General features: G+C 41.4%; 1 protein-coding gene across 2 annotated transcripts in view; it reads left to right on the top strand.

The window, feature by feature from the left end:
- sptb (spectrin, beta, erythrocytic) overlaps positions 1-16,429 on the top strand; it is a 57,755-nt gene that overhangs the window by 14,431 nt on the left and 26,895 nt on the right. For both annotated transcript variants that reach the window (XM_047344879.1, XM_047344878.1), the window contains exons 4-16: positions 3,635-3,732; positions 6,966-7,046; positions 7,165-7,280; positions 7,422-7,534; positions 7,608-7,795; positions 7,903-8,020; positions 9,487-9,645; positions 11,460-11,762; positions 11,836-11,986; positions 12,433-13,303; positions 13,423-13,560; positions 14,774-15,533; positions 15,781-15,983. In XM_047344879.1, coding sequence (XP_047200835.1) covers positions 3,635-3,732; positions 6,966-7,046; positions 7,165-7,280; positions 7,422-7,534; positions 7,608-7,795; positions 7,903-8,020; positions 9,487-9,645; positions 11,460-11,762; positions 11,836-11,986; positions 12,433-13,303; positions 13,423-13,560; positions 14,774-15,533; positions 15,781-15,983 — 3,299 coding nt within the window. The remainder of the gene's footprint in view (positions 1-3,634; positions 3,733-6,965; positions 7,047-7,164; positions 7,281-7,421; positions 7,535-7,607; positions 7,796-7,902; positions 8,021-9,486; positions 9,646-11,459; positions 11,763-11,835; positions 11,987-12,432; positions 13,304-13,422; positions 13,561-14,773; positions 15,534-15,780; positions 15,984-16,429) is intronic.

Genomic DNA, 16,429 nt, shown 5'->3' with positions numbered 1-16,429 from the left:
TACTTTTATTCCGATGAAAAGACATGATTTTTCACTGTGGATGCAGGACAATCACACTTGTGGAGCTTCTGTATGTGTCTGCATACGTTAAAGGAGGTGTGTCATGGGAGGAGTCTGGTAATCCCACATATGCACTGATTTCCCTGTTGATTAGGATGTACTAATGGAAATGTACTTTGATGCCTGCAAACACACAGTTTCATATATCTGGATTTTTTTTTTTTTGTGCGTACAGAGTTTTCTTGATTTCATAATACACCAGATTTGAGCAGGAAATCCACACGAGTTCTTGTAACTGAGGCTCCCGGTTTCCTCTTTAAACCCTTAATATATTAGGATGACCACAAGAAATGTAAAACAACCAAAGTCTTGAAGCAGAGTGAAGCAACTGTTGAAACAAAAACATTTCTTGCTATATTACCCAGCCTATACTGTTCATCATATATACTATGATACAGTAGTTTCTAATAGAGATGCTCCAGTCCATAAATCCAGTCCAGTAAATAAAACCCAACTAAAATAATTGCAGTGTATCTCTTTCACTCATTTATCAGCAGGGCTGGTTTTAGGAGAATGTGAGCCCCTGGGCTGGGGTCAGTTTTGGTGCCCCACCCACACTAGTTTCTTTTAGGCATGCAAACTTCAAGGTTTATGGGCCTATTGTAACTAAACAGGAGCATAAGGAGGTCTTTATTTGATTGATCATTATTTATTTATATCAGGACCAGAGGTGATGTCACCACTCAGTGTTCCACAGCTCTGCCAATTGGCAGATAGGCACAGTGGTGTCGGTGGTAGAGGTTTGTTCTATAACTGGTGGGTTGCCGGTTCAAATCCCTGCTCTGTCCGTCTCAGTCCTTGGGCAAGACATTTTACCCACCTTGGCTGCTGATGGTGGTCAGACGGCTCACTTCTGTCAGCCTGCCCCAAGGCAGCTGTGGCAATATCGTAGTCTACCACTGTCAGTGTGTGAATGGATGGAGGACTGATTGTAGTGTAAAGCGCTTTGGGGGTCCTATGACTTGATAAAGCGCTATACAAGTGCAGGCCATTTACCATTTTACCATAAACAGAGACCCACTATTAGCTGTAGGTAAAGAAAAAGAAAAATTTTACGTTTTAAGCTGTAGCATCGTATATTAGCAACTAGCGCAATTTGTGGTATTAGGGTTCTTATCTCTGTTTGCATTCCCTATAGAGTAAAGCAGCCCTTACCAAAACTGTGAGATTTTATAAAAATAACTGTCAATAAATAGAAAAGAGAAATTCTGCTGTAATATACATGGGTTGGACAATGAAAGTGAAACACCTGTCATTTTAGTGTGGGAGGTTTCATGGCTAAATTGGACCAGCCTGGTAGCCAGTCTTCATTGATTACACATTGCACCAGTAAGAGCAGAGTGTGAAGGTTCAATTAGCTGGATAAGAGCACAGTTTTGCTCAAAATATTGAAATGCACACAACATTATGGGTGAAATACCAGAGTTCAAAAGAGGACAAATTGTTGGTGCACGTCTTGCTGGCGCATCTGTGACCAAGACAGCAAGTCTTTGTGATGTATCAAGAGCCACGGTATCCAGGGTAATGTCAGCATACCACCAAGAAGGACGAACCACATCCAACAGGATTAACTGTGGACGCAAGAGGAAGCTGTCTGAAAGGGATGTTCGGGTGCTAACCCGGATTGTATCCAAAAAACATAAAACCACGGCTGCCCAAATCACGGCAGAATTAAATGTGCACCTCAACTCTCCTGTTTCCACCAGAACTGTCCGTCAGGAGCTCCACAGGGTCAATATACACGGCCGGGCTGCTATAGCCAAACCTTTGGTCACTCATGCCAAACGTTGGTTTCAATGGTGCAAGGAGCGCAAATCTTGGGTTGTGGACAATGTAAAACATGTATTGTTCTCTGATGAGTCCACCTTTACTGTTTTCCCCACATCTGGGAGAGTTACGGTGTGGAGAAGCCCCAAAGAAGCGTACCACCCAGACTGTTGCATGCCCAGAGTGAAGCATGGGGGTGGATCAGTGATGGTTTGGGCTGCCATATCATGGCATTCTGTTGGCCCAATACTTGTGCTTGATGGGCGCGTCACTGCTAAGGACTACTGAACCATTCTTGAGGCCCATGTTCATCCAATGGTTCAAACATTGTATCCTGAAGGCGGTGCCGTGTATCAGGATGACAATGCACCAATACACACAGCAAGACTGGTGAAAGATTGGTTTGATGAACATAAAAGTGAAGTTGAACATCTCCCATGGTCTGCACAGTCACCAGATCTAAATATTATTGAGCCACTTTGGTGTGTTTTGGAGGAGCAAGTCAGGAAACGTTTTCCTCCACCAGTATCACGTAGTGACCTGGCCACTATCCTGCAAGAAGAATGGCTTAAAATCCCTCTGACCACTGTGCAGGACTTGTATATGTCATTCCCAAGACGAATTGATGCTGTATTGGCTGCAAAAGGAGGCTCTACACCATACTAATAAATTATTGTGGTGTAAAACCAGGCGTTTCAGTTTCTTTGTCCAACACCTGTATGCAGCTTCCTGTTATTTGTCTCATTCCCAGTTGTAGCAGCCTGAATAAACATCAGACTTTACCCTGCAGAAAATATTGTCCTTTATAAATAAATACATCCCACATGCTGAGTCTTATTCCCACAGTAAACTTCCATAACTATTATTACCATGACCCAACAATGTATTCACTACATTCACTGACCAGAAGGAAGATCTGATTTCTGATTGGCTGATCAATGATCAACGTAAAATCATGCAATTCAACTCACCAGTTTTATAACTATTAAGAATCGTTCTGTTTTAATTTAGCTTTCATAGAATTACACAATTCATGTTTTGTCTTAATTCTCAGTTCATATTTGCAGTTAAACCAACAGCCTCAAGTTTTAGAGTGATTATTGTTCTTCAATCTGCAACAATAAACTTCTCTCACTTCCTGTTGTTTTAGTTTAGATGTGTCCACAGGCCGGCAACAGTGAGGAACATTCAAACTTCACCTCTGGGATTATTTCTTCTGGAAATGATGCCTTCAGGCTCCACTTTTTTTTTTTTCGTTTTTGAGAAGCACATCAAACATGTCACTTTCATTCCTACCATCCTGGAGAGGGGACATATATTTATTTTTAATTTGACAGCAGCATGGTTATTTTTAGAAATGAAGGTTCAAACAATAAGACCTGCTCCATTATTCAGCTTCTGAATAAGATAAGTAAAAGAAGGAAAGAGGCTGTATTTTTTGGTCTGCGTTAACCAAGGAGAACTAAGGCTGGCTAAATTTAGCAATCTCTCAGGAGCTGTCTCTTGTATCACACCACTGCTCTAATTACCGGCCCACTGTGTGGGAAAAGAACTACAGTCATTACCACCTATTTTCCACCCATCTTAGCCGCTGTTGAGTTTTGTAACAATTCTTTCTGACTAATAACATTAATGATATATCACTGGAGATTAGTTTAATTTTACACAAAGAAGAAAAAGAGTGCCAAATTATTCCCTAATGCAGCATCCTCAGTTACCTGTTTTTCGTCCTTCTTCCATTGTAAAATTCAAATATTAGGTAAGTTTTATTATTTATTGTCCATCTGTGCTTCCTGTTCTTCATCAGATCCAGGACATTATTGTGGAAACAGGCCAGGCAGACCAGAAGGAGACGCGCTCAGCTAAGGATGCTCTTCTTCTGTGGTGTCAGATGAAAACTGCGGGGTAAGTACTTTATGTGACCCCTTAGCATCGCCAAGCTGCTGTAAACATCCAGTGGGAATTATTATGGGAATTTGCAACCAGGTGCACGTCTGTTAGTGGCTACATTTCAGAACTCTTAGTTTAAATTCCTTAAACTGTGTTCAGAGTGTATACGTTGCATTACAAAAGTATTCAGACCCCTTGAACTTTCACCCCTTTTTATCCCATTACAACCACAAACCTCAATATACAGGTCCTTCTCAAAAAATTAGCATATTGTGATAAAGTTCATTATTTTCCATAATGTCATGATGAAAATGTAACATTCATATATTTTAGATTCATTGAACACTAACTGAAATATTTCAGGTCTTTTATTGTCTTAATACGGATGATTGTGGCATACAGCTCATGAAAACCCAAAATTCCTATCTCACAAAATTAGCATATTTCATCCGACCAATAAAAGAAAAGTGTTTTTAATACAAAAACGTCAACCTTCAAATAATCATGTACAGTTATGCACTCAATACTTGGTCAGAAATCCTTTGGCAGAAATGACTGCGTCAATGCGGCGTGGCATGGAGGCAATCAGCCTGTGGCACTGCTGAGGTCTTATGGAGGCCCAGGATGCTTCGATAGCGGCCTTTAGCTCATCCAGAGTGTTGGGTCTTGAGTCTCTCAACGTTCTCTTCACAATATCCCACAGATTCTCTATGGGGTTCAGGTCAGGAGAGTTGGCAGGCCAATTGAGCACAGTGATACCATGGTCAGTAAACCATTTACCAGTGGTTTTGGCACTGTGAGCAGGTACCAGGTCATGCTGAAAAATGAAATCTTCATCTCCATAAAGCTTTTCAGCAGATGGAAGCATGAAGTGCTCCAAAATCTCCTGATAGCTAGCTGCATTGACCCTGCCCTTGATAAAACACAGTGGACCAACACCAGCAGCTGACACGGTACCCCAGACCATCACTGACTGTGGGTACTTGACACTGGACTTCTGGCATTTTGGCATTTCCTTCTCCCCAGTCTTCCTCCAGACTCTGGCACATTGATTTCCGAATGACATGCAGAATTTGCTTTCATCCGAAAAAAGTACTTTGGACCACTGAACAACAGTTCAGTGCTGCTTCTCTGTAGCCCGGGTCAGGCGCTTCTGACGCTGTTTCTGGTTCAAAAGTGGCTTGACCTGGGGAATGCGGCACCTGTAGTCCATTTCCTGCACACGCCTGTGCACGGTGGCTCTGGATGTTTCTACTCCAGACTCAGTCCACTGCTTCCGCAGGTCCCCCAAGGTCTGGAATTGGCCCTTCTCCACAATCTTCCTCAGGGTCCGGTCACCTCTTCTCGTTGTGCAGCGTTTTCTGCCACACCTTTTCCTTCCCACAGACTTCCCACTGAGGTGCCTTGATACAGCACTCTGGGAACAGCCTATTCGTTCAGAAATTTCTTTCTGTGTCTTACCCTCTTGCTTGAGGGTGTCAATAGTGGCCTTCTGGACAGCAGTCAGGTCGGCAGTCTTACCCATGATTGGGGTTTTGAGTGATGAACCAGGCTGGGAGTTTTAAAGGCCTCAGGAATCTTTTGCAGGTGTTTAGAGTTAACTCGTTGATTCAGATGATTAGGTTCATAGCTCGTTTAGAGACCCTTTTAATGATATGCTAATTTTGTGAGATAGGAATTTTGGGTTTTCATGAGCTGTATGCCAAAATCATCCGTATTAAGACAATAAAAGACCTGAAATATTTCAGTTAGTGTGCAATGAATCTAAAATATATGAATGTTAAATTTTCATCATGACATTATGGAAAATAATGAACTTTATCACAATATGCAAATTTTTTGAGAAGGACCTGTATTGTATTAGATTTTGTGTGATAGGCCAACACAAAGTTAACTGAGAAGTGAAAGGAAAATAAAACATGGTTTTCAAACATCCATACAAATAAACACCAGTAGCATATTTAACCCCCTGTACCCTGATGCCCTTAAAAAAAATCCAGTGTAACGTCTAGCTGTCAGAACTCACCTTATTAGAAATTAGAGTCCATCTGTGGGTACTTTAATCTCACTGTAAATACAGCTGATATGTAAAGGCCTTAAAGGTTTGTTAGCTTGCCATTATGAAAGAGTGCCAGGGAGAAAGCTACGGCTGAACCAAGATTCATAAGAAATCCTATTTGCAGTTTGCCAAAAACCATGTAGTGGTGGATGAAGGTGCTCTGGTCCCTTTTTTGGCCTACATGCAAAATGGACTAGGGCTGCTGTATTGTTAATTTATCGTTATCACAATATCCCTGTATGAAATATGCATAGTGTAAAGAATGGCCTGTTCTGCAATAGGTTTTAGCTAATTATTTAAGTACCATGGAGTCAGGCTCTCCATGCCAGTAATATATTTGGTTATCAATGTTGTTTATTGCAACATAAAAAGTTTTAGAAGCTAAAGTGGTGGTCCGGTGGTCAATTGCTAAAACAGCAGACGTTGGACAGAAACAATTTTTGTAATTATCAGTAGTTAAATAAACAACTCATTATCTGGGGTCTATGAAACAAAACAGAAGACAGTAACACGTTTCAATTATTCGTTTATTTATTGCAGGTCATATCATTATTAGGAAAACACTGCAAATCACATGGCTTCCTAATATCGGGCAGAACTACTGCACATCACCGTGAACACACCAGACCCATGATGAAACATGGTGGTGGTAGCGTCTCAATGTGGGGAATGTGTCTCTTTTGCAGGAACAGATGAGCTAATCAGAGGGCAATGCTGGAAGAAAACAAGCAGAGGTTGCAAAAGAATCAAAGCATATTTGTCTGTTAAAATGGCCTAGTGAAAGCTCAGACCTATCTCCGATAAGCCACAATTATTAGATTTTTATTTGTTCACAATTATGGATTACTTTGTGTTTGTCCATCACTTTAATAAAAAAAAAATACACTGAGTTTTCAGTTTTAGGTAATGTGAAAAAGATTTAACTGTGTGAATTCTTTTTTTAACTACTAAAAATGGTACGTCTAAGAAAGAGAATCAACATGAACTGGTGAAGCAATAACAAAAGCTAAAGCTTAATACAGAGAAATATAAATAAATCTGTATAAAACATATTTCTCTTCAAGGCTTAAAGCTGTGGATGTAAAAGCGTCAGCGTTATACAGACCCCAGACACTGATTTAAAGCTTGAGCTTCACAGAAATATTATTTCATGTTCAGTAAATGACATCTCATCACTGTTATTCTGCAGATACCCGAACGTCAACATCACAAACTTCACCACCAGCTGGAAAGACGGAATGGCCTTCAACGCCCTCATACACAAACACCGGTAAGGAAAGATGAATAATGAAACCTGCTCCTAACCTGCCTGCTCCGTGTCTCCCCTCATTTTTCTCTTCCATCTCTCACCCTGTTTTGTGTTTTTTGCTGTTTCATCTCTCTCCTAGGCCAGACCTGTTGGACTATACCAAACTGAAGCGGTCCAATCCAACCCACAATCTCCAGAAGGCTTTTAATGTGGCAGAACAGAAGCTTGGTGTGACCAAACTGTTAGACCCAGAAGGCGAGTGACTGATGATGACTGTGAAGACCTTCATGTTGAACTAAATGTTTATGAGCATTAATCTTAGTGGAAAATAAACACCTCAGGAGAGGTGATGTCTCTTGCTGCTGTGATTAACTCTCTTGCCATTTTGTTTTGTAGATGTTTTCACAGAGAACCCAGATGAAAAATCCATCATCACATATGTTGTGGCATTTTACCACTACTTCTCTAAGATGAAACAACTCGCTGTTGAGGGAAAGAGAGTTGGAAAGGTGAGATGGAAACACAGCGTGCACTCAGTCTGTCGAGCCAGCACCCTTGTTTATATTTGCCTTCCCTCTCCAGGTTCTGGATCAAGCTATAGAGACGGAGAAGATGATCGATAAGTATGAGACATTGGCTTCAGACTTGCTGACGTGGATCGAGCAGACCATCATCGTGCTGAACAACAGAAAGCTTGCTAATTCTCTGACTGGTGTCCAGCAGCAGCTTCAGGCTTTCAACTCATACCGCACTGTAGAGAAGCCGCCCAAGTGAGTCAGGAACTCTTATTTATATCAGTCTGTTCTAGTTGGGATCTAGATGTTTATCTTGTCTCTGCAAACCCCCTTGTAGTTAAAATGTTTTTTATTTTTCTCAGGTTCCAGGAGAAAGGAAATCTGGAGGTGCTGCTCTTCACCATTCAGAGTCGCATGAGGGCCAACAACCAGAGGGTCTACACGCCTAAAGAGGGAGCCTTGGTTTCAGACATCAACAGGGTGAGAGGTTTTTCTGGGACAAACAAGAACTCTCAACAAATGTTTCATTGTGTCTGGAAGTGAAAAAAAGCCACATTAAGACAAAAAACATAAATAAAGATGCTAAATAAGGAACAGATCAACAGTTTTTACTGTGATCAAATATTTTGAACAATGCATTATAGAAGCTCTGCAAATATTGTATTGATCACCAGACATAAAATACTGACTACATGCAAACCACACAATGCTGCGCCAACATATTCACAACATTTTCACTATAACATCAACAATTCAGTGTTTTAAATATGATTTTATCGAATAGACCAACACAAATTCTTATGTAACTGTGAAGTGGAAGAAAAATGACACATGGTCTCAAATTTTTTACAAATAAAAATCTGAGGCACCTCTAGAAAGTTTTTAATGGGTTGTTCAAAATGTAAACCTCTGTAATTCTAGGGGTGGCAGCCCAAAATCAAAATCCAAAACACAAATTCAAGAGTTTAATTAAGTTGTTTCATTCTTAGAGACGTTAAAGGGGGATTCAAAACTGTCACAGAAGATAAATAAATAAATAAATACAAAAGTAAATAAATCACTAACAGTTCAATAATGTTATGCCTGTCTGGCCAGGGGATTGAGGTGGCCTTCAAAATTAATTAGGGCAGCCATAGCCACCCACAGCTCACCCTTTGCAGTGCCACTTATAAAAACCACAAAAGTGTTTTGTACATTTGTACTTATTTAAATTCTGTGCAGTCAAGGGGGCTGCCACCACTGTGTTTAATAGTGGAGATGAGGTGTTCAGGCTGCTGCGCAGTTAGTTGTCCACCAGACACATATCTTTTTGCATGTTGGCGAGAAAGCACCTTCCCTCACATGTTTCCTTTTCATGGCTTGTGGCAAGCTGCAAAAAAGGACCTCTTATGACTTTTTTTTAACAATGGCTTTCTTTTTCCAATTCTTCTATAAAGGCCAGATTTGTGGAGTGCACAAGTAGTATTTGTCCTGTTGTCAGATTCTTCTACCTGAGCTCCGGATCCCTGCAGCTCTCCCAGAGTTAGCATTGGCCTCTTAGCTACTTTTCTATTTATTCCTTTTCTTAAGCTTCTGTACAGTTTAGGTGGATGGCCATGACTAACTATAAATTTTCCTCCACTTCACAATTATGGACTACTTTGTGTATGTGTATCACATTAAATTCCTGTAAAATCCATTTATGTTTCTAATCATAACATGCTAAAATGTGAAAAGGTTCATGGGGTGTGAATACCTTTGAACGGTGTGTGTCAAAACAAAAGCAATCTATGTCTCAGCACATACCCAAATTGTGATAGCTGGAAATTCTTTAACCTCATCAATGATGAGATCAAGCAGAAGGGAGCATCTAAATTTTCAAATGCCTCACATTGCTGTTGATGCTAAAACGATGAGCCTCGCAAACACTACAAAGACCCAGGATGCTTCTCATCATCCCTGTGCAGGCCTGGGAGCGTCTGGAAAGGGCGGAGCACGAGCGGGAACGTGTCCTGAGGGACGAACTGATCCGGCAGGAGAAGTTGGAACAGATGGCGCGAAGATTTGACAGGAAGGCGGCCATGAGGGAGACGTGGCTCCTGGAGAACCAGAGACTAGTGGCTCAGGTTTGCCAATAACTGTAGACCAAGAGCTGATTTTAAATGTGTTTTTATTTTGTTTAAATTAAAGGTTTAGGTTGATCTTAAAACGTGAAGATGAAACGTCTACCATTCATTAAAACCATAAGGTTATACAGGTCCTTCTCAAAATATTAGCATATTGTGATAAAGTTCATTATTTTCCATAATGTCATGATGAAAATTTAACATTCATATATTTTAGATTCATTGCACACTAACTGAAATATTTCAGGTCTTTTATTGTCTTAATACGGATGATTTTGTCATACAGCTCATGAAAACCCAAAATTCCTATCTCACAAAATTAGCATATTTCATCCGACCAATAAAAGAATAATGTTTTTAATACAAAAAACGTCAACCTTCAAATAATCATGTACAGTTATGCACTCAATACTTGGTCGGGAATCCTTTTGCAGAAATGACTGCTTCAATGCGGCGTGGCATGGAGGCAATCAGCCTGTGGCACTGCTGAGGTCTTATGGAAGCCCAAGATGCTTCGATAGCGGCCTTTAGCTCATCCAGAGTGTTGGGTCTTGAGTCTCTCAACGTTCTCTTCACAATATCCCACAGATTCTCTATGGGGTTCAGGTCAGGAGAGTTGGCAGGCCAATTGAGCACAGTGATACCATGGTCAGTAAACCATTTACCAGTGGTTTTGGCACTGTGAGCAGGTGCCAGGTCGTGCTGAAAAATGAAATCTTCATCTCCATAAAGCTTTTCAGCAGATGGAAGCATGAAGTGCTCCAAAATCTCCTGATAGCTAGCTGCATTGACCCTGCCCTTGATAAAACACAGTGGACCAACACCAGCAGCTGACACGGCACCCCAGACCATCACTGACTGTGGGTACTTGACACTGGACTTCTGGCATTTTGGCATTTCCTTCTCCCCAGTCTTCCTCCAGACTCTGGCACCTTGATTTCCGAATGACATGCAGAATTTGCTTTCATCCGAAAAAAATACTTTGGACCACTGAGCAACAGTCCAGTGCTGCTTCTCTGTAGCCCAGGTCAGGCGCTTCTGCCGCTGTTTCTGGTTCAAAAGTGGCTTGACCTGGGGAATGCGGCACCTGTAGCCCATTTCCTGCACACGCCTGTGCACGGTGGCTCTGGATGTTTCTACTCCAGACTTAGTCCACTGCTTCCGCAGGTCCCCCAAGGTCTGGAATCGGCCCTTCTCCACAATCTTCCTCAGGGTCCGGTCACCTCTTCTCGTTGTGCAGCGTTTTCTGCCACACTTTTTCCTTCCTACAGACTTCCCACTGAGGTGCCTTGATACAGCACTCTGGGAACAGCCTATTTGTTCAGAAATGTCTTTCTGTGTCTTACCCTCTTGCTTGAGGGTGTCAATAGTGGCCTTCTGGACAGCAGTCAGGTCGGCAGTCTTACCCATGATTGGGGTTTTGAGTGATGAACCAGGCTGGGAGTTTTAAAGGCCTCAGGAAACTTTTGCAGGTGTTTAGAGTTAACTCGTTGATTCAGATGATTAGGTTCATAGCTCGTTTAGAGACCCTTTTAATGATATGCTAATTTTGTGAGATAGGAATTTTGGGTTTTCATGAACTGTATGCCAAAATCATCCGTATTAAGACAATAAAAGACCTGAAATATTTCAGTTAGTGTGCAATGAATCTAAAATATATGAATGTTAAATTTTCATCATGACATTATGGAAAATAATGAACTTTATCACAATATGCTAATATTTTGAGAAGGACCTGTATTGTAAAAGTCAGTGGGGCTGAGCTACATACAACTAAAGTAAAATTCAACCTTCACTCTGCACGTTTTCCTCAGGATAACTTTGGTTACGACCTTCCAGCTGTGGAAGCAGCTAAGAAGAAGCACGACGCCATCGAGACAGACATCACCGCATACAAGGAACGTGTTCAGGCGCTGGTGAACATCTCCAAGGAGCTGGAGTCTGAGCGTTACCACGATGCCAAACGGATTGACGTACGAAAAGACAACATCCTGCGGCTGTGGGACTACTTGCAGGAGCTGCTGAAGGCCCGAAGAGGACGTCTGGATATGAATCTTACCCTGCAGAGGATATTCCAGGAGATGCTTTACATCATCAGCTGGATGGATGAAATGAAGGTAAAAATTGTATATATTTACCCGGATAAAACATTTTTTCATAAAGAATCCTAATCCAAAAGCTTTTGTTCAGGCTCGACTGCTCTCTCCTGACTTTGGGAAACACTTGTTAGAGGTGGAGGACTTGCTGCAAAAACATGCTCTGCTAGAGAACGACATCGCCCTGCAGACAGAGAGGGTACAGAGTGCCAGTGCTGCTGCTCTGAAGTTTGCAAATGGAGATAGTAAGTGGAACACACTCATTGCACCTCTGGGAAAACATTGCTATCATGTCTTTTTGTAAAACAAACAAAAAAAACTTTAAATGCTATGCATTGATTAGACATTTGAAATGAACCAGAATATGTTGCCGACCTGGAATTTATTGTACAATGTAGAAATGTACAAGGGACTTTCTATTTTTCACTCGTGCATTTATTCTAATTTTGAGGTTTTTTAACCATAGTTCACATATTTTAAATTTTACTTTAGTAACGTCTATATATGGGATATGATATCTACACTGTAGGAACTTTATGTTAGAAAGGTTTTGTATTTTTGAAGCTGCAACTTTCTTGGGATACCCTGATATTGGTAATTGACCTATGCCTATTCACACTTTAACATACCAAAAACAAAATATCCCAATATCCTTTATAAAAAAACTGTTTTAATGATTTTCTCTTTGCAGGCTATAAGCCATGTGATCCCCAAGTGATTCGTGACAGGGTGCAGCACCTGGACCTTTGCTACCAGGAGCTCTGCGCCCTGGCTGCACAGAGGAGAGCTCAGTTGGAGCAGTCTCGCCGCTTCTGGAACATCCTTTGGGAGGTGACTGAGCTAGAGAGCTGGATTAGGGAGAAGGAGCAGCTTTTCTCCTCCCTGGATTATGGCAAGGACCTGACAAGTGTGCTGGTGCTCCAGAGCAAGCACAGCGCCTTTGAGGATGAGCTTGGAGCTCGCCGCACCAATCTGGAGCAAGTCTTGGCTGAAGGGGATAAGATGATCCAGGCCAAGCACTTCGGTTCTTCAAAGATTCATGAGTGCATGGACGACATCAGGAGGCAGTGGCAGCAACTCGAGGACTTGGCCGCATTTCGAAAGCAGAACCTCAAGGACGTACAGGTATTTTTCCAGTTTCAGGGTGATGCTGATGAACTTAAGGGCTGGCTGCTGGATGCCAAGAGGCAGATGAGCAGTGACGATGTAGGCCACGATGAGTACACGACTCAACGACTACTGAAAAACATGAACAACTTGAGAAATGAAGCCATCAAGAACGGAGCCACCATTGATGCGCTGTCCAAACAGGCCAACGCTCTGCCAGAGGAGCTACAAAACACCCCTGACATTCAAAGATGTCTAAAAGACATCAAGGACCTTTACATGGAGCTCCTGACTCTGGCTGACCTTAGACAGAAGAAACTGGATGACACCATGGCTTTATACACCATCTTCAGCGAGACGGACGCTTGTGAGCTCTGGATGAGCATGAAGGAGACTTGGCTGGTGGGCTTAGAAGTGCCTGAGAACCTGGAGGATTTGGAAGTGGTACAGAACAGGTAGACCTGGAAGATGATGTAATTGGAAATCATTCATCTAAACTGAAATTGTTGGCTGAATGTTTCTGCATCATTTTGAATGCTGCTGTTATTTTAATTAACAATGTTCTTGTTTGCAGGTTAAGCACTCTAGCTCAAGAAATGGCAAACGTTCAGTCAAGAGTAGATGATGTCAACAAAGCTGCAAAACAGCTTGAGGACAGCAGACACCCTCGCACCAAAGAGATCAAGGAGTGCCAGATACGACTGAATAAGAGGTACTTTTAGTAGCAACTTTAGTTGCATTGATAAAAACAGATGGCATTTATGTTTTATTTACATCATGGGAGAACATATGAAGCTACTGTACTTTTTTATTGTGTGGTAGTCACCTGATTTAATTTATCATTAATTAAGTGGAGCTTCTGACCAAGTAACAGCTTCATGTTATTTACACAAATATTTAAAACTGAGATGTTTAACATGATCAATTTGATTTAATTTAAAACAGAGAAGCAACAGTAGTTCCCACTGCTACTAAAATGGTCCAGTGCATATTTATTGATTACTGCTGCTATAACGATGATCTAAAACATAAACATTGTATTATAATACACTGACTTCAGAAAAATATAGAATAAAGACTTTATTAGTAGTTAATAAGTGCTTCTTGTCGTTTTGCTCTTTTTATAGTCAAACGTACACCCAGCCAATATTAGCTAGGTAATTAGTCAGGACATCTGCTCAGGTAGCTAGCCTGCGGCCTGCTACTTAACAGATTTGTGGCTCAAACCTTACAAATTGTATAGAAAGTGGTATCTTAGAAGACTGAGCGGTGAGGGATGATGCTTGGTGTAGCTGTAGAGTGGGCGATTCATATACGATGGCTGTTAGCCATTAGCCATCCGACGTTCTAATACCAACCTTAGGACCTTTGATGTATTTCTTCCTCCCTTTCTATGTTTTTAATCTAGTGTTAAAAAAGGCCACTAGCATCACAAAATCTAAAAAATAAATGAACAAAAACTGTGTTTTTCATAAGACTGGCTTACTGGCAGTATGCAGCAACAGGTGGGGGAGGGGCAAAGCATTACTCTATGCGCCGTAAAGCCAGAGAAAGAAACACTCGACATCTATTGAAAATAATTTTAAACTGTTGAAACATTGTGATATAAAAATTTGACAGTTTTGGCAGTGCAAGATTTTTAAACCATGGTAACCCAACTAGGGTTGGTTACTAATAACATAATAAATAATTTCAACCTATTTAGGGTATAGATTGTCATTTGTTTTTGATAATGCATACATGAGAAACATTTACTCTTGTTTATTCAAAATAAAATAGTTCCTTTTCCCAAATTTATTCATTTTTTCATCAGTATAGTTATACTGAGAAAATTAAAGGTCCAGAAGATGAGGTATAAAAACATTTTTACATATAAATGATGAAATTACAGTAATTTAAGCATTTAATAAATTATTTATTTCTAGATGGGAGGCATTCAAGGCTATGGTAGAGGACAAGAAAAGGAAAGTTGATTCTGCTGTTAGTCTACACAACTACGGGTTGGAGTGTGATGAGACAGAAGCCTGGATCAAAGAAAAGACACGGGTGATCGAGTCCACACAGGACCTGGGCAATGACCTGGCAGCTGTCATTACCATCCAGAGGAAACTATTCGGCATGGAGAGAGACTTGGCTGCCATCGAGGCTAAGCTCACCTTCCTTAAAGAAGAGGCAGAGCAGCTAGCCCATGACCACCCGGAGAACGCTGCGGATATTTTAGCCCACAGGAGAGAGCTAGACACGGCCTGGGATAGACTTAGAAAGACGCTAAAAGACAGGGAGGACTCTCTAGGCGAGGTCAGCAAGTTACAGACCTTCCTCCAAGACACGGATGACTTCCAGTCCTGGCTTTTCAAGACCCAAAAAGCTGTTGCATCTGAGGAGATACCCACCTCACTGCAAGAGGCAGAAGAGTTGCTCAGCCGTCACAACACTGTGCGAGAAGACATAAACAACCATGAGGAGGACTATCACCGTGTGAGGGACACCGGAGCTCAGGTCATCCAGGGCCAGGAAGATGATCCTCAGTATCAGCAGCTGGAGCAGAGGCTGAAGGGCCTGGACCGTGGCTGGTATGAACTCCAGAAGATGTGGGACAGTCGCAAGCGCTTCCTGGACCAGGGTTTGGGCTTTCAGCAGTTCTTGAGGGACGGCAAAGCTGTAGAGGCCATCCTCAATAATCAGGTAAACTTTTCCTAATTATGTCTTTGTGACATAGTGGAGGGTCAGGCTAACAAAGACAGCTTGAAAACTTCAGGTCAGCAATGCTACAGGAGTCTTGCAAGAATGTTGAGTGTAAGAATGCAGCACCATCAGTTCCCACTCTGCATGTTTGTTATGTAATTCAGTCAGCAGGTAATGGGTTTCTGGACAGTCCATTTTCTTGTTTTCAACATTTTTTCTCAATCCCATAATGTCAATTTTCTTCCAGGAGTATACGCTGGCCCACATAGACAAGCCCGACACATTGGCAGGGGCAGAAAAGGCTTTGAAGAAGCATGAAGACTTTGTCAGCACGATGGAAGCCAACGAAGATAAGATTGATGGTGCCCTGCAGGGCGGACAGCGACTGGTGGACAGTAACAACCTTTACTCTGGGAAAGTTCAGGAGAAAATGGACTCAGTGCGGGACAGGTTGTGTATTGTTTTTGCTTAACTTCAGTTTTACCATAGATGTTTGTGAAATGATAATGTATTATCTATAGCTTAATTTTCCCAAAAGGCTATATGTTTAACTGTAGTTGGTGTTTAGGGCCAGATCATAGGTTGGACTCACCGTAACTAACTTTACAGATGTAAATTAATGTTTAGTCTGACAATGTGAATTTAAGCTGTAATGTTAAAGAACAGCAATTTGTTCTCTAAAAACAGAGCCATTTTAACTTTGAATTTAATAAATTAATACTACAGCATAGGACTGCATTATAGTAGGAAATTGGATTGCAATATTACTGCTTCCAAAGCTTTTTCTGTGACTTTTATCCTCTTGGGTGATAAAAGTATGTGTCAGATGTGGGAATCTACTGCAGTGAGACTCTTAACTGGCTGAATATAGTATTGTTTAGAGAAGGAGGTCCACC

The sequence above is a fragment of the Girardinichthys multiradiatus genome, chromosome 19, assembly GCF_021462225.1.
Source record: "Girardinichthys multiradiatus isolate DD_20200921_A chromosome 19, DD_fGirMul_XY1, whole genome shotgun sequence".
Lineage (NCBI taxonomy): Eukaryota > Metazoa > Chordata > Actinopteri > Cyprinodontiformes > Goodeidae > Girardinichthys > Girardinichthys multiradiatus.
Note: the sequence above shows the minus strand (reverse complement) of the source record. Positions and strands in the feature narration are given on the sequence as shown.